The 23,637-nt window shown below is 37.8% G+C and overlaps 1 protein-coding gene across 1 annotated transcript in view; it reads right to left on the bottom strand.

Annotated features, from left to right (window-relative positions):
* Positions 1-23,637, bottom strand: part of Src42A (Tyrosine-protein kinase Src42A) — an 89,874-nt gene that overhangs the window by 14,592 nt on the left and 51,645 nt on the right. The window contains exons 2-4 of the mRNA XM_071587205.1: positions 5,538-5,659; positions 3,128-3,291; positions 828-996 (exon numbers count right to left, since the gene is read on the bottom strand). Coding sequence (XP_071443306.1) covers positions 828-996; positions 3,128-3,291; positions 5,538-5,659 — 455 coding nt within the window. The remainder of the gene's footprint in view (positions 1-827; positions 997-3,127; positions 3,292-5,537; positions 5,660-23,637) is intronic.

The raw sequence follows: 23,637 nt of genomic DNA, 5'->3' as shown, positions 1-23,637 counted from the left end.
AAAACATATTCAAATATTCACAGTCAATTTATTCATTTATATATGCTAAATAAAATATTTTATCAAAGAGTTTGTTAAATTCACATTACTTATACTTTTACATATCATTTTGCAATAATCATTTCTAACTAGGTTTTCATTAGTCATTGGTTATACACATATCCAAATATGTAGGCAGGTATTCAGCAAAAAATAGATTAGATCTTCTCTGTAATCAAAGCTAAGTACACTGTTTACACTGAGTGAAAAATAGTTGTACATTATCCAGGAGAACCAAGTTATCATGCCTTTAAAGTAGTGAAGTACAGAACTCAGAACAACACTACAAATCATCATCTAAATGTTTACATTGATGTTTTCATGAATAAGAGATATGACATTGATCTATTTGTGCTAACACTGTATTCTTTTTAAGCTTTTCAATCATGAAATTTTCTCATGGAATTCAATGTTCAATTAATTCAAATTTTTAGAAAAATTATTTACCTTGTGGTAGCTTTGCTATTAATATTTTACTCTTAGACACAAAGGATATTTATTCCCCATTGGTACATTTTTACATCTTTTAAAACTATATGTCACCTGTACCTGCTTACTTCATTTTTTAGCAATGTGTGATAGACAAAATTTCTCTTTAGATAATCGAATTTACAGTTGAAAAAACTATTCAACTCAATCACAAGTTATGCGATAAATCCATAGATTGTTTAAGTGGCAGGCTAAATAAATTTATGAAAAAAGCATTCTATGTGCTGTCTTCACATTAATTATGGTGAAGAAAGTTAATTTACAATAAACACACAATATGAAAATAATTGTCATCATACCTGGTTTGAGAGTCTTAATGGCTACTGGAGTAGTATTGTTCCATAGTCCTTCCCATACTTCTCCAAATTGACCATGACCTAGTTTTCGCACAAATTTTAATGAAGACCTGTCAATTTCCCATTGATCACGAGTGCTATGGGAAAGCCCACCAGTGACAGGCTTCTCAACCTGCAATATATGAGAATAATGACTCAATAAATTCATTTAAATGAAATCTGCACACATGTACTTTTCAACTCGATAATATGAATATTTATTATGACAGAAAATTATAACATTAAAGTTCTATTCTTTCTGTTGTTAAAGCTAAATTTTTGTCAAGCTTTGTTTTATGTAGCCATGATAAACACTAAGCACATTATGATATGAGGCATTATTTTGAAATTATAAGAAACAGAACAACCAAATGCTAAGAGGAGTTAATTAACACCGAGTCATTGCACATAATCACAAATATTTTAAGGAATGTCATTACAAATTTTGGATACTTATTCATTTCTGAAGTTACAAAAAATGTAAAATATCCATTTCAAAAAGGTCTCATTGGTGAAATCCAAATATTTATCTAATACATGTCTTATAATATCTTACAAATATAATCAAACTTACTACAATTTTCTGATTTGACTTTAAACTAAACAAATCATGTATCTAGGTTAACAATTTGGCGTCACCATCAATACTAGTTCCTGAAATTACAGCATTATATTTTTACAACTGCATAAATACTTATGATCACAGATTATCTCATGAAATGGATATACCAAAAGTGTCAATCTAAATGCCTTTATTAAAACAATTACTTATATTCATGCCAATAACATCCTATGTGTATGCACTTCAAATTCTAAAAAAGCAAACCAAAAAAAGCATGACGTAGAGAAAGAATGTTTAACATAATTTAAAAGCATAATTCCATAAAAAATCAAACTCATTCCATATCTAAACTTACAGAAACACACTATTCTATGACTCTAGGACATCATAAACATACACCATTTAAGTTACACTTAGCACTGTTTTTCATTCAAAATGCAACATGGTCCACATTATTTATTTTGAATATCCTTTTACTATAGGTTAAAAAGAGGATATATGCAATATGATGTATGGACAACTTATTAAGATGAAGATTAAATGCACTGTTCTCCTAAAACTTTTTTAATTCTTTGAAGGAGATGACTACATTATCTGATGAGATCATATTCAGCATTCTTATGATTCAGAATTAGAAGATGAAAATCAGTTACAGTTTACAGGTAAAGCACGCAGGGAGTTTATCATTGAACATTCTTACACAGGATATAAAGCCAGGGAACAAAGAGCTCATGAGAATGTGTAAAGAAAGCCGATATGCATTTACCCAAGTTATCATCATCCACAAGGGAAGCAATGAAAGAAAAGAGATATGGGGTTGAATGATGGCTAGCATTTTACTGACATTAAAGGCAGATACATCAAGAAAGGCCATCTAGATGGGAGATGTCTTGAAAGTTTTGAGATATACAAAAACTTTAAAAAGTTTCATTCCCATAGGTAATAAAGGACTCCCTAAAGATAATGCATTGTTTTTTAATGAAGTTCAGCATATCTATACAAAAAATTAAGGTTGAATCTGATAATGTAGACATGTATTATTTTACAGTATAATATTAAAGTGGATATCTAATTTTTGAACTCCATTTAAAGGTATTGTTAACCATTATAAACAAATGCAATACATAAGATAGAAATATCTACAACTTTTATTGCTCACGTCTGCTGAAAATACTTCAATGATCACTACATATTTTTACGTGGGCATTAATTGTGCTGTTCCTAAATTTTGGAGATACAAGCAGGGTGTGATATTTATACAAATTTAACCAATTAAATGTTTATATAAATCATTTATTACTGTATATACTAAAAAACAATAAAACAGCAACTGAATTCCTCCATTAAGTATCACTGAGTTTGAAAGAAAAACCTATTTATGAAATAAAGTTCCAAAGATAATGGGCAAGCAAAATATTTGGATAGATATCCCATGAAATCAATCATAAGTGCATAAAATTGTTAATAATCAAGCAGTAAAAATAATAAGAAAGCATATTCATAACCCAATGAATTAAATATATATTCAAGGCAAATAATTCATGTTAACCACAACTTAAAAAAATGCTCAAACGAACTAGAAGGGTAAGAATCAACCAACTAAAAATTAACTGTCAACTCAAAATTTGTGAAAAAAATTCAAAGCCTTTTAAATGGCTTACAATAAAAAACCGGTACAATTAAAACCTTTAAATTACCATACCTGTACACAAGGTTTTCGTAGATTAACACATAAGCCATCTGCATCTTTGCTGTAGTGCTCCACTAACTCTTGCAAAGTTCGGAATGTGGTCCGGCGGGCAATGAAGAAGCCTCCTTCATCCAACTGCCTGATACGATAATGTTTCACTGTATCACCATCACGAACTGAAAAAAAGAAGTTGAAACCACATCAATACACAATGCTTAGCTCCAACATTGTTCGGTGCCAAATCCAGAATGAGAAAGTAATAGGTTTTGCTAGGTTGGAATGTAAAACTGCTAATGCCATATGTAAGGTGATGGGAAATAACCTGACTCTCAACAAGGGTCAACAGTTTTGGATAGATGAGCTCCTGCAAAATGATAATATGCCCTCAGGGGAAGAAATTCTGCTGGTACCCACCTTACATTGTAGGTTCCCCACATTAGGCATAGCTGTAAACAATGTCTGTTTCCCATGTCAGGAGTGGCTGATATAAACATGCAGCTGACAATGGGAAACCACTGTCTGAGCTCTTCCCAAGAAAGGAATCATGGACATTTGGCAAAATAGAAACATGACTATTGATCAGGGGTTTCAGAACTCAAAATGCAGGAGAGAAAAGGTTACAATTGGCTTGATGATGCAACTCTTAGGTTATCATCAAGCAAAATTCTTGTAGCAAAGGATACCATCAAAATTCGAACTTGGGATTGTAGATCTTGGTGATGACAGGTAAATTAGAGAATTAAAGTACTAGAGAGAAGTTAAAAAGGAGATAAACAATATAATTAAATCTTGGGAATAAAAAATTTTATTGTAGAACTAGTTAGAAAAGTAGTGGAGGCCTCTACTCATACGAATTCAGAGTGACCCATAGTGATCCAGTTTTAACAGATTATATTTTAAGAATGATGACTGAAAAATGAATAAAAATTAGTGATATCAGATTTAAACTGAGGTTTCTGTTTCCACAGAGTGAAAGACATTGAAGCACGAAAATAATATGCATGAAAACTAATTTACAACAGCAGTGTCAGATAGACAAAATCAAAAACAAAGTCTTTAAGATAGCATGATTTCATCTATAGTGTTCCTCATACCAGCCTTAAATAATACACAGAATTCTAATTATTCTCTTGGTCATAAAAACTCTCTTTAATGAAAATCAATTTATGAAGTACACAGATATGATTTATGAATGCCAAAATGTTCACTAATGATTAATTATGAAGATAAATATTGAAGACAATGCAGTTTGAAGGCGAAATATTGTTGTGGATATATTTGTGGGATTATGAACAACAACAAATTCATCTGACATCTTAAAATGCATTTGTGAGATATTGCGTCTGATAAATAATTTCACTCAATCCTTTTTTAAGCTAGACAAAAATATTCATGAAATTCCTTGGAAAAGAAATGGGCAAATTCATTAGCATGGAAATAGTACCTTGAAGTTAATCGAAGAAGTAAGGATGGAAGGAAGTGTATTCAGCAAAATATGCAGGTTTCATTACTGTGTACAAACCAATACCGCCGACCTGGGTGGCGGCAGGGTAACATCCTCATCTGCAATTCCAAGGGTTATGGGTTCGATTCCTGCCAGGATGGGTTGTCCTCCAACTAGGGCTTGGGTGTTTGTAAAAGTGACCATTGTTATCACTGTTTATAGATTGATGTAAAGGCCAAAATGGGCTGTTTTCGGACTAAAGCTAAATAAATGATGCACCACAAAATGCCTGAAACCAAGACATAATCTAAGCATTGGGCTGCAAGGGGGAAATAATTACCAAAGAAGGTGAAGACCACTACTTCAGTTGGGGAGGTTACAGTGACTGTTTTTTTGGGATTCAGAAGGAATAACCTTCATTACGTAATTGGAATATGATCACACCGTTACAGGTGCAAACTATACATCATTATGACAATATTAGAAAACTGAGCCATTTGTAAAATGTCCATGATTAACACACAAAAGTCAATTTGCATTACAAATATACACCAGTTCACTCCTCTGCAGGTGTGGCTGCCAAATAGTTGGAATTAAAATTCCAACATTTCTGATTCCACTGAATCTAAAATTGAATTTGGCTTCCCTTGGGCTACTACCTCTTTGCCAATATGAAGAAATGACTTGAGAGAAGCTTTTATTTTAATGAAAGATGGCTTTGGAAACATGCTATTTTGTAGAACTGGAACAATCACATTATTTGGAAGGGACTCACAAACTTGGGCCGCACTGGATGAAATATAAGCTTAAAATGAGACTGTGTGGAAAAGTAAAACAGATTTATCTCAAAAAATTATGTAGTTTTCATTTTAGCACAGACTTTTCCAACAACCTTCATATACTCTACCAGCACACAGCAATATCTAAAATATGTATGTACATACCTACTAACACATAATACCACCATTGATGTCTTACCAGATAAAGAGTAGTCATTTCGACGGCTTTCTGAATCTCGTATAAGGAAGGCTCCATGATCATTCTCAGGGAGAAGTAGTTTCTTTTCAGCTTCAATACGCTTGATTTTTCCGAAGTACCATCTATAAATGAAAGGCAAAAGATAAGTCATGATAAAATTCCTCATCTAAATTCTTTTGTAATAACAATGTTAATCTTAAACACTATATACATTATATAGTGTTTAAGATGAATGCATCAAACAAAATATCCAATATCTTAATTTAAATTTGGCTTTAAATAAAACAGGTATTCTTCTTAAAAAACTAACGGCAGCTATCTTAAAGTCAGGTTGATAAATAGCACAGCTCCATCTTCTGTAATGACCGACAAGCAAATACAGAACATAAATTATGGAGAAGTTCCCATGGTGACACTGGTGGTTTACCACTAATATACCATAGGTTTTCAAAAATTATAGAGCCTGGTCCTAACGGAGGATGTTCACAGAGGATAAATTGATTTATCATCAATACAATCTACGTCATCCAAATCACAAAATGTGAATCAAAATCTCTGCGTTAACATTTAAAACTTTTATTTTTTATACTATTAATACATATTTTCTATAATAAATGGGTTTCAAGCGCTAACCAGATTTTTAGTGATGAATTAAGAATAAATGGAATAGAGAAATTGTTTAACTTTTTCAAATTAATACCAATTTTGCTGAATTTTATCTGCAATGCTTTAGGGCATTCAGGCCTCTGAAAGAAGGGTGCATACAGTCTTATGGTGAGCCATTAAAAGAATGTTCAAAGCAAAACCAAATTTTAAAAAGGTTCTGCTCAATTGTTTAGCTGATTTTCATTGCCAGTCAAGCAAAGTTAGTACTCACACCTTACTCTACTTCTCTATTTTATTTTCATACACCTCCACAGGATAACTCTTTTTTATGCAGATTCATGCTTTTCATTTTATTTATATTTCACTAATTCACAGTAAGTTCTGAATGGTGTACAGTGACTTTATCCCAATTGTAAGTTATGTGAGAAAAAGAAACATATTTTCTCTTCCATTACAACCACAGTTTTTATGAAATACAGATCAATAGTACAACATACCATAACATTATTCTCGCTAGAAAAATTATTTCCCATTAACAATTACTCAATTTACATATAGATGCATTTCCACTTCTCCAGATATTCAAAATCTTAAAATTATCAATTCCCTGGAGCTTACATAAAATAATCACTTCCTTCTTTATTTATCTATCAATCACACACAATGCATCAATTACAATTTCGTTATTTTCCTATCAACTCATTATTTCATTTATCTATTATCTCTTCCTCCTAAGATTTCCCTAGAATATGACTATTAAACTTTGAAACCATACTTGTTTCACAACATTCCATAATAAATAACAATAACCATTAAACATTTGTGGCAATCTAAAAAATTCTCACTGCTGTTACAATCTAATTTTCACTCATACCAACCTCGATGCATTGAATTTCAGCATGTAATTTATTTGCCTCATATTCACACACCACACATTGCCTAATAAACACTAAATTAAATAAACTCCTACAAATAAGCCTCCAAAGCTGCAGTAATTTTTAGCTGTGGAGACATGAGACATCTTTAGGAATGAAACATGCCAACCAACTCTCACTAAGTCTGAGCACCCTAGAGCACAGCTTTCTCAATTCAACTTAGAACTGCATTTAAACAGTACTAAAAGAAAGTAGGGGAAAAATACTGCCCTTACTGATGTTTCAAATTCAAAATATCTTTGGAGGTATGTTTTCATATTTTCATGGCATTTGTCTACGGTAAATTCCATTTTTTTAGCTTCATGAAAAAGTTGTGGTTTGAAAAAAATGGAAGTTTATATAATTGAAATAAAAAACTGTATAGTATCTAAAATAAAAACATTTTTTCGGAACATTCTGACTAATTCATCAACTAAACTAGGGCAAAAACTTACAAGAGTGAATCAGTCTAAAGAATGAAATGAACTTCTTGACTTATATACTTTTCTTTATTCGGAATGTATGGGCAGAAAAAAGATAGTGCCGGTATATAGTAAACATGCCAGCTCAAGTGCTATAACTAAGCAAATAACACAGTTTACATAACTAGCCTTACAGAGCAGTGTTCTATGAGTAACCCTGATGGACTGGGAATTGTGCCATTAATAAACAGTATTGTGCTCTTTAACTTTTGAATCTTCAAGCAATCATCAGAGATCCTAAGGAAAAATGAATGACATGTATTCTTTAAAAAGGAGAGAGAACAAGGCAACTCCGTAATTGAACCTATGGTTCCAGGGAATGCTGTCCAGCTTAAATCATTAGAGCTAAATGAGAGCACTTTATCCCATTAAGAGATAATAGAACTTACCAATGATTTACAAGATCTAATTTCTTGACTTCAAGTGTGACCACATTATAGTATACAGTGAACTAGGAAATGAGGGAAAATCGGTAACTTTGGTAAACAATACCACTTTTATAAGCTCTTATTCAAGAAAAGAAAACTTAATTCTCCACTATTGTTTACACACTGTCTTCCTCTTTCACCATAACATGGTATTAACGATGAACCAGGTAGGATGAGAGTTAATTTAATTCAGTAAGGTATTGGAGGTACTGGAGCATATTCTGCTTAAGTACAAGTAAAGCCAAACTTAAACATTATTTTCACAAAGTTATGGCCTTGCAGTTTAGCCCCTTCTCTATCTTTGGATATGATACAGAGAAAAAAGGGTGAAAGGGGACTATTTTTTGGTTGAGACAATTTTTGTTGAGTCAATTTTATTTTGAATGAATAAACACATTTTCTCATATCTATTTTAAATCTCATGTCCTAATTAACCAACCAATCCAATACGTGATGCTCGGATTGACAACTTTACCACACTTCTAGCAAAAAAAGAATGGCCATTTTCAACACCAAAATGCCACCAAAGTTAATATAATGTTACAAGTCAGTTATTTTGCAAATTGCAGCACTGATCAAATTCTATAAACAATCATTGATCAAGGAGCATTTTGAGATATCCTGGAGGAAGCTGGGCATCAATGGCCATTGCCGTAATGGCCCCTTAACTGTCTTGCAATAAGCAATACATACAATCATAACGAAGTCTAAGTCTTGTGGCTTATTCTGTCTCTAAAAAAGAACAGGTGCTAGATTATTTGAATAAAAGCCAAAGTCCGACACTACTGTTCTGGAACTTGTTTTAAACACCAGAATTATAGTGTAATTATAATATTCTTAAACTAAATTATCATATGGTCTGTCTATGTTAAGACAAAAACCAAGCAAAGGTCTGCATTTAATACCTCACAATAATAAAAAAAATGTATTCCAATTTTTTAAAAATTACTTCATTATTTCTGCTTTCAAGCAAGATTATTATACACCTGTCCTATGTCCACATTTCAACTTCAGATATTGAAAGCATCCAACATATTCAATTCAAGGAATTTCCCTTACTATTCAGGTCATCATATTCATATTTTGGTGATGTGGTGATCCAATACGTAGGTATTTTCGGATTCCACTATCAATGCCATTCTAATCTTAAAATATTGACAAGGAGCTTGTGCTCCCTCTAGCATACAAGCGCTACTGATCACACCCGTTCGTGGATGACGGTGAAATCAAACAATGTTCCTCGATAAGTATGCGAGATGGGCGGAAGGAGAACCAAGTCTCTCAAGCGTTTACGCAGAGAAGGGCGCCTCTCCCGCAATTCTATTTTTACCCCGCCACGCCAACACACGACTAGTTCTCTTTCCCTATCGAGACAGTCCTTTTCCCCCGGGCGCTGGGTCAACCGCGCGGGCGAAGAAGTCGGCTACGGTCCGTGCGACCGACTCAGGCGGCAACCGGATCACCAATGTGGGACGAAAAGTCGAGTCCCAAAATTGGAATCTACAGCTCTCCACCCTCCTTGCTACCTCACAGCCACGAGGCGCCTCTCGACGTAAGATAACCGGCCCAGAACCCCCATCGCCCTCACAGTGACTCGACGGGTGAGGGTGGGGAAAAGAGAGTGCGGTGGAGTCCGCAGCAATGAAAGACGAAGCCGGCAGAAGAAATTAATGCCGGGGAAAGTTCTTCGCGCGAAGCCGCGCTCTCGGGGAGATTTTCATCCGCCCTCATGACTTTTTTTTCCCACCACCAACATTTTTCTTTTTACGCCCAGCGGCAACGCGCCCGCCTGGCAACGCTGGTAGGAGACCTGCGAGACCAGTTTACCTTGACTATTACACCTCTGTAAGAAGAATGGGAAAAGGTATGGAGGAGGTGGCGTGAAAAATTCTCGGTCAGACGCCGCCCCGAATCCGAGAGACGCGTGGGAGACGACACATAACATGATCTACGGTTAATGATCAGCATACGGCAGAAATGATGGGCGTACGAGTTCTGAATTAATTATGCTATTAGCAACGTTAAATTAACAGTTTGGGGCAGTGAATGTCTAGTGTGAGTTAAGAGTTCTGAAATTCTTGCCTAGGAAATTTGCAATAATGCAGAAATATTCCTTAAATCATTATTTTTACCGGCTAATATTGAATATACGAGTATCTCTAAGAAATTCAAGGAAATTTTACATTATTTTTCGAGCTTAAGAGCAGTTAACTCGATGTCCTGCCTGCTCTTTTGCCCTGAAGACGATTTTAAGCATCGAAACGTCGGACAGAATGGAAACTCATCCGGTGGAATACCTGAGGAGAACCTCCACAAATTAATTTGACACATCCAGCCTTTTACTAGAAAGCCAAATGTGCTCTCATAAATACAATATATTGGTCGGGATATTTTGGCGGGCAATATTGTTGCCTGTTGCACAAATGAGCTTGATTACGATTCCGCTCAAGTCATGCATTAAGTATACTCTAATGGATGGCGTTTATTGGGAACCTTAACGAGAAGTTGGACAGACGGGAGCACATGGTAGGTCTAAGGCATTTTTCAATATAAGTTTTCCAGGGATTTTTTTACATTCTAAGCAATAGATCTTAAGTTTCTCACTAAAAAGGTAATAATGCGCCACTAGATTGCGTCATTTATCAATGCAAGAGTAAATGACGCAAGAATGGAAGAAAACTTCCAACAAGTCACATATTTGAAAGTGAAGATTCGGAAAAGATAGGGGAATACGAGAAAGAAACACTTAAAGTAGGCAGTACAAGAAATGAAATTATTGATGCATTAGCTCAAGTGAACAATGGACATTGAAGAAATGAAGAGTTGCCGGCAATTCAATCCTAGCGTAGTAGTTATGGCAATGAATCACTTAGTGTACAATTTACGTTGTACGAACACTGGGAACCAATGCAAAAGCACCAGAATTAATTTGAGTGATCGTCTGGCTATCAAGTACTTCAACATGACGACCTGCCGATCACTCAACTCCGACGAAGTGTCACGAAACGGTCCTCCAAGATAAAAATAATTTCACAGGATGCGAACCATGTCACTTTCTATTTAATATTATGTTTAGACCATCATAAAATTTTAGAATGACAAAATTCCTAGCGCTTAAATGTTACCACACCTAATTTAACGCAATAAAGGATACACACAAGAACTTCTTAGGTCGTCTAGTTTTTTGATAAACTCTGTTATTGTTTGCCACGATTAGAATTTTTACTTTGAAAGTTCACCTTTAGCCCATTAAACAGCATTGGCCATAAAAAGTCAAATGTGACCGCTCTGTCCTTTTAAAGTTAATAAAAACCGATGCTTCCAAATCAAATTTATATGATAAATTTAGATGGAATACGACGGAATTCATTTTTCAAGTACGTAAGCAGTCATTTTAAGTACGTGTACTGTGCATATATATTATACATAAAAATTTATATACATTATATATAATATACATATGCACAGTACACGTGTGTGTGTGTATACAGGTATATATATATATATATATATATATATATATATATATATATATATATATATGCATACGTGTACTGTGCATATATATATACGTGTACTGTGCATATATAATATATGTATGTATATATATGTATGTATATATATATATGTATGTGTATATATATGTATATATATATATATATATATATATATATATATATATGCACAGTACACGTACTTAAAATGACTGCTTACGTACTTAAAAAATGAATGCCGTCGTATTCCATCTACATGTATCATAAAAATAAGACAAGTTTTCAGAAAACACATCACTGAACCACTAAAGAAGCCTGTTATCGCTATTCTCCACCCGAAGTACAAAGCACTTTACGTTAGAATCTAATGCTGCCCAAATATAAAAATTACTCCCCATATTTTGATACTTGGACGACGATTACACTCTTAGCATTCAACCTTCTTATCTGCTTCCTTACAATATCTTTGCCTTTGTTTTAATGTGATTATTATTCTTTTTGCTTCTGACGAGTTACTAACCTCATTTGAAACTACATTTTTAATCCCCCAGGTGATAGATTACAAGGTTCTATCGACTGCAGCATCTCTTTCATTACAATTTTGAAAACAACCATAAGCTAGCTATTCATTGGTAAAAGGATTGTACAGGAACTTAATAGTGACTAGATACCTTAGGAGGAGTCAATAAGATTAAGGTAGAAATCTACACATACATTATGATTAGCAAATTACCAATTTATATTGGCAAGTCTTGAAAGGATCTTGAAGTTGAACGAACTAACTTAAAGTTATAACTTACGAACCTATAAGAAGTAATATTCCCCAACGTAAAGCTAAATTCAGGTTTTTCTCTTATTTTAGAATTTTAAAAAAGTGCCTGATAAAGATTTTGGCGCTGGAGTAATGGAATGAGGAAGTTGTAAATGTTGCCATTGATGGTTACGTACACCAATGTCTGCGAATTTATGCATCGAAGAGCGAAGCGAATAACTTCCTTAGTGTGAGCGAGGATAGAGATCCCCATGGAAAATACTAAATACTGGATATTCAGAGGGATGAGAGCTTGTCTGAGAGATTTGGGGAAGGTAAAGAAAAGCAGAACTATGAAGTAGTTGCATATACTAGTGCAACAGGTAAAAAGGCACGAAAGTGAAGAAATTTTTATACACGGAGAAATTAGCAGACACTATCGCCTAACCTTGAAAAAAATTCCAGAATCTGAAATAAATTAGACAGGGAAAATGTGATTCCGGTTCAAGTTATTGATAGTAGCCGAAAGCAATATGCAGTCCCACTTCAATTGCATTTCTTTATTTTCAATGAAACCTACTCAGCCAGCCCACGATACATTATAATAGGAACTATTCTGATTTGAAATTCATATTAGCCAAGGAATTCAAATTACGTACACCTTTAAAATTTTTAACTGAAATGAACACTATTAACATGGAAACAATGCTAAATGAATTGTTCAATTACTACAGATAAAGAAAAGGTTCGTTCTAAAAAAGAACGTTACACAAAATGTGAATACAGCAATAATTTAAGTATTTATAGCCAGTTCCATCTCTGATACAGTCGTCCACAAAAATTTAGATTTTTTAAAGTAAGGCAAACAAACTTCCGTTTAAGGTAAGTGAACGAATAAAGACGACCTGAGAGAAATGACGAAAAAAAGGAAAAAAGACATTCGCCGAATCCATAAAATCGGGAAACCAGTTCCAATGTACAATAAACCGTTAACAGAATACGTAAATCCAACTTGTGCGGGTAACGCATTGAGCTTTTCAGAAGGCTTATGTTATAAAGGTTGTATCTCTGCTAATGAACAATAATATCCAAGGGATGAGAATAGTGCTGTGCTAAGACAGTAAATGTCTCGGCAAGTTATACACAAATAATATAATCTATCTAACCACATGGCAAGTAAAGAGCCACCATCACAATGCTCAGTTTGGCTTTTTATGGGAGGCGACCGACAACTAAGGTCATTTGCGCCCTTAGGGATGGATGGGAAATGAAGGGTGGAGAGAAACCCGGCGTCGGCATTAGCCTACTCTTGTCAATAGGCGCCAAGGGGTCCGCAGATTAACGTCCCATCCCATGGGCGTACTACTCACAGTGCCCTCCACAAAGCACCTCAAATAGGGATCGGAATACTAATGAAAAATATCTGTCGCCACCGGGATTCGAACCCAGGCCCTCTCGGTGGGAAGCCTGTACGTTAGCCACCACTTTTTCATATTGACATCAGTAGCATTCTTGTTAGCATTAGGAATAAAATTTTGCCTTCTATCACTTGGGACGTCTTTCCTTGACTGGACGAGAGTTGCAATATATTAAAAGTATATAATGAGGACTAATAATTTCCCAGAAACCAATTTCTACTAATGCCAGCTATAACTACTGCACATAACCCCAAAGAAAATTGTACGGATAGGAGAATACAGAGGAGTCGCAAGGTAAAAAATCCATCGCTTACTGATCACTATTCAGTCCGGATATTAAAAGGCACATAGGCATTCAAAAAAACTAAATTCGAGTACCTCTCTTCGTCTCGTCTCCTTGATCCTACTTAATAGGGTAGTCAAGGTCATACATCACAAGGCATGGAGTAACAGTTCCCGTTAGCAGAGCCCCTGAGTTTTGAGCAAAAGATATATGGAGGGTGGGAGGTGGAATGGCTTATAAACACTACTTAACGTATTCAGCCATGGAAATCAGATTGTACAGGTTCATATGCAGATATCAGATTGTACGCTCCGCTGGATGGTTTCGCAGTATCAACTCAATTCACGTGACGCTATGACTTTACAGCACAAAATCCAAGCCAGAGATCTTCGGATTAGTTGCCCTCCCTCAAAGTACCTGGCTCGAGAGACTATTCGTTTGATTCCTTGCACCAAATATCGAATGGAAAGTACAAACTTCATAATCATGAACCTCGCCTTTTCTTGAATACGATTCCCTAGTCTTGCACACCTCGATCAAAAGAAAAGACCAAAAAAGGAGGCGGGATTATGCTACATTTTTGGCACTTTACTATTTCTCTTGTAAGTAGTCTTCTGATCAGAAGCAGGTTTTCAATGAAACTAACAAAAAACATAGTTTCCTGATTCCCTTGGGAGTATACACTAGTCTGCATGCCAATTCCATAGAGACGAAATGCCTAAGCATTTGTCATCATTCGAATGATTATTTATCTTCGCATACTCGTTACCTCCCTTCCAGCCAACGAAATGCTTATTCCTTTCCAAATCACGCTTAGCCAACATTCTCCCACCAGTGGTGATATTATAGTTGAAGCACAACATTTCTGCACGAGTCGAGTTTTTCTAGATAGGATGTTTTGTTTAATGGCACTGGGTGTAATTTCCCTGAATTCTACATTTATACGTAAATACAGATATCATCACACCTACTACTATAACATGTTTCGTCGACAAAATTATCTTTGATTTGCGTATCCAGTTCCTCCTTACCCCACTACTTCACTAATGGCTGCTTTCACTAGATATGCTAAAGTTTCAGCATGCCAAGTACCGAAAAGGCAGAATCTCTAATTTTTTATGCTCACGGTTTTGCCAAAAGAAATATCCCTACATGGTTTACACGTAAAATCCTGACTGTCAAGCTGTTATTGCGCAAATCATCGAGTGTCCCAGGAACCTGACTCCAACTTTACACCACGCCCATGCCCGACCGGATCCCCCAATCTTTGGATTTTCATTCCCGATAAATGCTACCCATGTGTCCTACACCCCTATTGAGTCATCTCTGTTCTAGCATCTCTAAGAAGTGTCCCGTGTCAAATTTTTGCAGCAGGAGAGATCCAGAGATAGGAGACATTATTTCTGACTTTAATAACTGTTATTCCCATAGATACTAACGAAACAGGTAAATTAATTATGTAACGACACATTGAGTGCCATGAGAGTAAATGCATATTCTGATGAGTAAATAAAAAAAAATAAAAAAGAGTGTCAAGGTTTTGCGATCTAACTAGCAAACTTAGAAGACAGCTATCCAGTTTACCTTACTCTCAACATCGCACTTATAATGCATCAGGCATTTATCCTTCGCCACCATTCACGCGAAGGACTGTGAGGAAAGAATTTTACTGTGTCGCAGCGAACGTGATTTTGAGCATTTTTGACAATCAATTCACGAGTCCCTTCTTAGGACAAAAAGCCAATTTTTATTTTAACATATTTTATGCCCTCGGCCCAAGTATGTCAGTAAATTATTTCCGATAGGACGACAACCACATTTGGCTAACTAATGTCTTGTTTCAAAAGAATCAACAGCATGCCACAGAAATTGGGGTTAGCTTTGAGAATAAAATTAATCAACTAACGTCGGGAATATTTATTTACGAGTAATACATCTCAGCCTTCCATTCTTGAACACAATGTAACAACTGTTCCATACCTGGAACATAACGTAAAACAAGCCATGATGGAAAATTACCGATTCTTGTTGGTAATCGTCCAATGAGAAAAAATATACACAACACTTTTATGTGACTGAATCACTTCACTTTCATAGGAAGTTAATAAATAGAACTATATCCCTATTATTGATAGAACGTATGTGACTAGAATTTATAATGTTAATCGGCCAATAAAGACCTAAATGCCCAGCAGACAATATGTTTTCTGCATCAATAAAATTCACATAAAATCCTTGAAGAGGTCATATACGTCATATCTAGCCAAACTAAAATACAAATTCTTTCAGAGAAAAGCAAATCACAACCTTAATAACTTTAAGGAGGACGTCTGTAGAAATACTAAGCAGTGGGCAAATTTATCTATTCCCTATTAAACATTAACATTAGCTTTTGAAACGCTGACGAATTGGCTAGGGGTGCACAAACAAGCATCATTAGAATGACTACTCCGCAACGTTCGAAACCTACATAAAATATTTCTGGAGACTTTCTTTTCATAAATGAAGTGATGAAGTGGCAGTGATACAACTCGGAACAAGCGAGTTGGCTGCTTAGGGCCCCGTGTCTGTGTGGAGGAATCGGTTTCATTTATAAATATAATGTATTATTTATAATTACCATGTATAATTAAGCCAGTTTCACAAACATATAGCACCTTTTCCCAACCCTGAAAAAAAATTATTACGGTAACAGATGAACACGAAAAATTGTGCTCGTCCTGAGTCCTGCAAAACACCCGTCCACCATTTCTTGGAACAGCTGAACGAAGGTGATAATCAAAACACTCAATCATTATCCCAAAAACTCTAAGTAAAATACAAACCACGTTTGATAGATCTTGAAAATCCTACAGTCGGTTCATCATTCTATACATATTTGTCTAGCAAGGGAGTAAAGCACTGCACTATGCACGATCGTAAGAAATCCAGGTTAGACGAAACCGTTACTCGTCCTTTCTGCAGTTATTTTCTACTTCATCTTCGCCCCCCATTGCTTCGATTATTCCGTCCCGTTTTCTACCTTCGAACATTAATTTACAATGGAATTCCACAAGCCGGATGCAAAAAAGTAACGAACTGCGGAAATCGGAGACAGTTCCGTGGCAATATATGTCGCTATAGCCACTAAAAAAAATACGGGTTTGAACTGATGAAGCACTGTCTCTCTTCTCCTTTACCATGTACGAATGTACCAGCCCTATTTCAAGTGCAATGAAGGCAACTGAGCGAAATAATGTTTAGTATTCCGTAGGGTACACTAGAGAAAGAAAATATTCTTCAAAATAAATAGGGTCATAAGGGTAAAACCAAAGTAATTTTTAAAAACTCGGCACGATTTAGCTTGCGATATCGAGTGGATGTCATTTTCAGTCCACATAAGCTCTAACGCTGGGTTGAAAATCATTCAAATACATCATTAAAATGAAATAAACGTGCGTTCCGAATGAATTTTTCATAAATAAAGTGGAAAGATATTAAAAAATAAACAATACTTAACGAAAAAACGTTATTCAACAAAACGATCCTCTCTCTGAAGATAACTTTTAATCAGTCAAACGACATCAGCAGGAATAACTGCGCTCCCCGAAAGAGGAGCGAACGCAGAGTATTTTCAAATAACAGCGAAAAATAGAGAGGATGTGCAATGCAATAGAGAAAGAATCAGCGGAAGCCTCCATTTTAAGCATGAAAAATATTTGAAACCCGCCTTAATACATCTGGCAACCATCGTAAACAAACAATAACGAAGTCGGAGATTGTGAGATAGCGATCCCATTTACTCGAAATGGAACAATTCCAAAACAGGTCCTGATTAATTAATCTCAAATTTCAATCCATGCTTGATGCTATCTAAGGTTTAACCGCTTCACCATCATTATGCCTATTTGCTTAGCCTTCGAATAAATCCCCGATTTGTACTCTCCGCTTCCTTTCCACGCATATATCAGTCCGATTCTATCTCAATTTTCATGAAATTTATTCGTCCTATCATTCGAATCATCGTTTGTTTCAATATTATTTTTCTAGAGAATCGACTAACATACTTTGCTTTGGATCGACTCGAAGTGCGAAGTTAAGCCCTCAACGCTGAAAATTCTGTGGCAAACCCAACATGAAAATAAGACAATCCCGTCTTCTGTTTCCATATCGAGGCAAGAAAAATAATTTCATTTACTAAAGCCAATAATCAATAATCTTAATTTTTAATCTGCCAATAGTAAGCGATAGGAACCAGACAGGCCGAGTAAAAATGAAATTTATCGATAGCTTTGATAAAATCTATGAGTGAACAAGTCCATCCAATGAGTCCGAGAGAGCAGTGGCAGCCATTTCGGCAACTTGTCTTATTTCCCTTTAGGCAACACTCTCACAGGGCCGGCTCATTATAAATTTTGGCGCTTCCCCCGAAATTCATGAGCTTGGCATTCAACTAAATGCCCGCGTCCCTCGTAAGCCGGCGCCCTGAACGGCCGCACTCCTCGCTCCCATGAAAGGGACCCTTCTTGGATACTTGACAAGGTTTAGCAAATGAGTTTGCAAAGCGGCCTATTTAACTGTCAACCAACAAATTGTCCATGCTACATAGTAACATTTCCCAAGTAAACTGCTGGATAATATGTATTTACACTAAATGAATTCTGATTGATTTATGATGATTACGATAGCTTAAATGATTTCTGCCGGTGTTTCGTATTTATTTCTCAAGATTTTTACAATGATTTTTACTTATACAGATGATCTTAATGACAATACGCACCGAGGAAGAAGAAATACTTAAGGAAACTAATGACATGATCGATGAAGAAAATGAAAATGTGTGCCTAGGCATGCAACAATTTCAAAGTGTAAAAATCATTCGTCTTGACCCGGATTCGAACCCGGATCTCTCGAGGCCCGGCCGAGTGCTTTAGCCAGTTAAGCTACCTGGGCGTCCCCTTCCACTCCGAATGTGCCTTGGGTGTTATATGAAATGGTGTAATTATCGGTATTCTACCGTTTAAGGTAGGTTTTTGGATGGGCACAAACCTAACACCCTACATTTCTTAGCCTCGCCTAAAAGACAACCTGAATCTGCACTAAAATAAAGCCAACTTCAATTTTGAATTAAAGGTGAGAAATACAATTTCGTTAACTTAAAACAAAATACTTCATTCTTGCATCATAGCATTAGTTATCACATCTAAAAACACAACAGATTTATTTTCCATAAGTTTTTAAAAATGGAAATGGTTAGGCTTCTATCTTTCAAATCTAAAATCAATAAAAAGCCATGAACATCTCAAAATGAAAGAAAAAAACGAAGGTGATACTCCATAAACACAGATAAAATAATATTTTCATTAATTATAGATCCAAATTTTGGAACTTCATACTTTCAAAGAAATTTAAAAACTCAGTGCACGAGAGATAAAACGATAGGGCAATAAAAAAATATTAGGTTGTTTTTTCGTTCATATCAATGCTAGAGTAAACTAATAAAATGGAATAGCTGAATGCGGGCGATATTTACAGAATTAGAGTATAAAATAAAATCAGCGGAGCGTTTTGAAGCTATTGAAATTAATTGATACATGCCCGGTGTATTGGGAGACCTTATACTTTATTGCTGATATATTTCGAGCTAGTGTGGGGGAACGAGTATCTTGAATGCGTTCCAAAACATATTTACTCTTTCCCAAATCAATCAGTATTTTTCATAGTGAAACAAACATGAACCTAACGACTCATATAATACGAAACAAATGATGAACCATATGCTCTCCAAACGAATAAGCATATACGGTAGAAGCCAATAAAACTTCTGGGCAAACAATTTCACAAGATATGCTTGCTCAATAACGTCTATGGAATATATCTATTTCCATTATCACTGTATATTACCGATTGACAATTTCGAAATTCCTACACAAATACACAACTACGAGGGTCATCCGGAAAGTAGTACCCGTTCGTGCCGCATGAAGTGCTGACGACGCGAGTAGCCGCTGGACGAGGTCAGATAGCTTCAGTGGCTTGTCTGCCTTCTCTGAGCCAAGTTGCGTGACGCTAGCATTGCCTGTGTTGTTTCTGTGATTGTTTACAATGTTTAAAAAAATTGAGAACGCCGCCAGTTGTGAAGTGAGGGCAGTGATTAAATTCCTCAATGCAAGAAACGTTCGCCCATGTGATATTCATCGCCAATTAAAGGAGGTGTATGGAGACAATGTAATGGACGAGTCGTCTGTTCGGCGGTGGTGTCGCAACTTCAACATGGGGAGGGGGAACACACACGACGATGAGCGTTCGGGGAGACCGTCTGTCATTACAGACCAACTGGTGAGCTCAGTTGACGAATTCGTGAGGAACGATCGGCGCGTCACAATTGATGACATCTGTGAGCATTTTCCCAATGTTTCTCGAACAATTGTTCATGAAATTGTTAAACACCATCTGCATTATGCAAAAATTTGTGCAAGATGGGTCCCTCGCGTATCTCAATGAGCTGGCGGCGAAGGACTATGCAGCAGGAATACAGAAACTTGTCACACGTTATGACAAATGCCTTAATTTGCTTGGAGATTATGTTGAGAAGTAGTTTAAAGTATCCTCTTTCAAATAAAATTTTTTATGTTTGTTAATATTTACTTTTGTGTCTTTATTTCACGAACGGGTACTACTTTCCGGATGACCCTCGTATGTTGCCTAAATGAACAATCCTGACAACAGATGAAAAACTCTTTACAGCTGCCTACGTATGCAGGTGGGAGTATGCACAGCTTTTGTATTCCCATGTAATTCAGGATAAAATTTAGAAAATTAATTAAGGTAATTTTCGTGCCGAGCATACGTGTTAAAAGCAACAAATCCTCCATTACAATTGCTAAATCCCGAGACTCACTCCAGAGAAGAAAGCAAGCAATATGGATTGGACGAGGTCGAACCGGTGCTCAGCTTCCTCCCACCGCCAGAAGAACATTCCCTGCATCCTTCCTTTCCACCCCCATCTCCCTCCGGGCGATGTTTCAGCACGTCTTCCAATCTTTCCCACCACTCCTCTCGACTACATCTCCTCGAGGAACTTGACTCAGACGGAGGCACAGGGAATGGCGGAGGAGTCAGGGGTGGAGGGGAGTACGGGCCCGAGGGCTGCGTGTCACCTGAAACCCTTTCCCCAAGAGCCTTCTCCAAACGTTTCTGCCATTCCTCACATTCTACTGGCCCAATCGGAGAGTTCAACGCTGAGGATGGACTCACAGACAGCCTGCAGCCACAACCCACAACCGAGCAAGCTGCTCCACGCCCAGGAGAGGTCGGCGGCAATCTGGTATCCGATGCCAAATGTTTCTCCCACCCCTCGCCCTTACCAGGTTCTTCACTAGGGCATTCTGCCCGAGACACTCCCCGCCTTCCGCCCCCCAGCCTTGGTGCGGACTTCCTTCCTCTCACTGGCTTCCGCCATCCACCGAAGATACCACCGCCTCCGAAAGGCTCTCTCCTAGAAGTGGCGGAGGAAATGACGGACCTCGGCCACCAGCCACCGGGAGAACTCCCTGCAGCATCCGATGACGCAATACTTCTTTCTAACCCCATAGAATTAAAACTCGCTGTGGATTCTAAAAGAGCGCCGCCGATAGAATGCCGCCTGGCACCTTCCGCTCTTCTACGCACCTCGGGGACATCATCCAAAGGGGGAGTCCTGGCCCTCGGGCACAGGGACCACTTCCTTGCTGGGCATTTCGCTCCTTCATCGACGGGAGGGGCCACAGGAGATATGCATTCTTCTTCCTGAGCATTCACTAACTCACCCGCCAGGTCAAATTGGTGACCGTCCATCACTGATTCCTCACTGCTGCCGCCATTCTTCTTAAAAGCCCCATCGCAGTAACTGTGACCGATGGATCCTTTCAGAGGCAAAATGCCATCTTCAGATGCGACGGAAGAGGGAATGGTATCCGTTTGCGGCGGAAGCAGCATAAGACGATGGGCTGCGGCAAGACGAACAAATTGAACTACGGAATCCCAGTGTTCTTTAGTGGGTGGACCACCTCCTGGGCTCAGGAGGCGCACCGCCGAAAGACGCAAGGGTACCCAACTTCCGCCTTCACCCCTGCTAACGCCATCACAATCTCCAGTGATCACGGCACCGGATGGGGTTTTTTGCCACACCCACACCACGGCACAGTCACCTAAACCCATCGCCACCATTCCTGACAGCCGAAAGCATGAAGCAGGTGGAATCGTAATTTATAGATTCCGCCTCTTCTGTATATGCTAATGAAGTCCTTTATGCAGTTTTTCTAAATTCCCATCTTCAGGAGCAATAAGAGTCCCCAAAGAGTTTATGAACTGAGGTGATCTGGTCGGCTTCCAACTCGATTAGGCTTGTTTTGAAATTCAATTAATCGAATTCCTCGCAATACACAAAATTCAAAAATAGATGAGTCATTCAACAACACGCATGATGTAACAGGCAAAAACCACGAATTGCGAGATTATAAATGAAGTTGTAAGCTGATATGGCTAACACAATACGTGGAAACCATTCCAAAGGCTAAATTCTAAGTAATTCGCGAATTTTAAGTAGGAAATTCGCGGAGTCTTCCACGTCCACAGATGGCGGCGACTTCTTCGCGAAGTTCACGGCTTCTTCAATCCTTTCAGTTCAACCACATTGGCATCGGAGACTTAGTCGAACACACCTCCGACTTGCTGTTCTTTTTTTTATAAACCGGATAACCACTAAAACTGTCCTGTCTTCTGCATCACGTCAAATGGTAAATGAGTAACAAGTAAACTCTATAACCACACAGGTGCTCGCTCTCGGCATCGCGAATGAAAACGAAAAGAGCAAACGCGAGGAAATTAGCGGAGGGCAAACAAATGAGGCGCGAAAGGAATGGAGCAACAGAGAAGGAGAGAGATGTGAGAGTCCAGGAGCCGGACGAGGGAGCAGCGCACTTGTTACGCACGGCGTGCACTCCGGAGAATCCCGCTGGATCGGAGAGGCAAGTCACTCGGAAGGAGACAGCGGGAAGGGGGTGGGGGGCGAGAGACAGCAAAAAAAGAACACCAGAGAAGGGGACTGGAAGGGGTGGCGGGAGTGGGGGTAAGCAACGGGTCGGGAGAGGTGAATTCCTTGCGCGAAGACAAAACTGCCAGCGCCGACTGAGTCACTGCAAGAAAAAGAGGCTCTTTCACTCCAGCCGTTCTATCTTCTTAAGACTATTTCCCCTCCATTACCCCTTCCGATGAGGATTCCCTCTCGCCGCTTCCCCTCCCACCGAACCTCTCTCCTCTTCTTGCCTCAAAGCACTTCGCTATCCTACGTCCTCAAAAATTCTCCGCCATGCTTCTCCCTCTCGCCCCGCCCGCGTGCCCTTGTCCCGCCCCTGCCAGGAGGCGACCTCACTCCTTCCCCACGCACCCAGCAGCCACATCCTCGCCGCCTCTTCCTCCATCATTCCCACTCCCTTTTCATCCGCCTCGCCTCTCTCCTGCCCCCTCATCGTTCTCAAGCCCACAACCTCCCCTCTCTCCTCCAGCCAGTCATCCGCCGCCCTGCATCACCTCGGAGCAGAACTCGAATACAAGGAGTCAACGAATCGGATATCCTGTTTTAACAATAAAAACATTAGCATCTGATCCAATATTTTACCGATTACATTGGCCCCAAGAGCACCGTCAGGCTGAAATCTAGGTGGGGAGAAGGGGAATGAAGATGCATCCTCGTTATTCATTAACT

The sequence above is a fragment of the Hetaerina americana genome, unplaced genomic scaffold (genome assembly GCF_022747635.1).
Source record: "Hetaerina americana unplaced genomic scaffold, ioHetAmer1.1.p SCAF_3, whole genome shotgun sequence".
In the NCBI taxonomy this organism is placed as follows: Eukaryota; Metazoa; Arthropoda; class Insecta; order Odonata; family Calopterygidae; genus Hetaerina; species Hetaerina americana.
The sequence above is the reverse complement of the archived record's forward strand: the minus strand, read 5'-3'. Positions and strand labels throughout refer to the sequence as shown.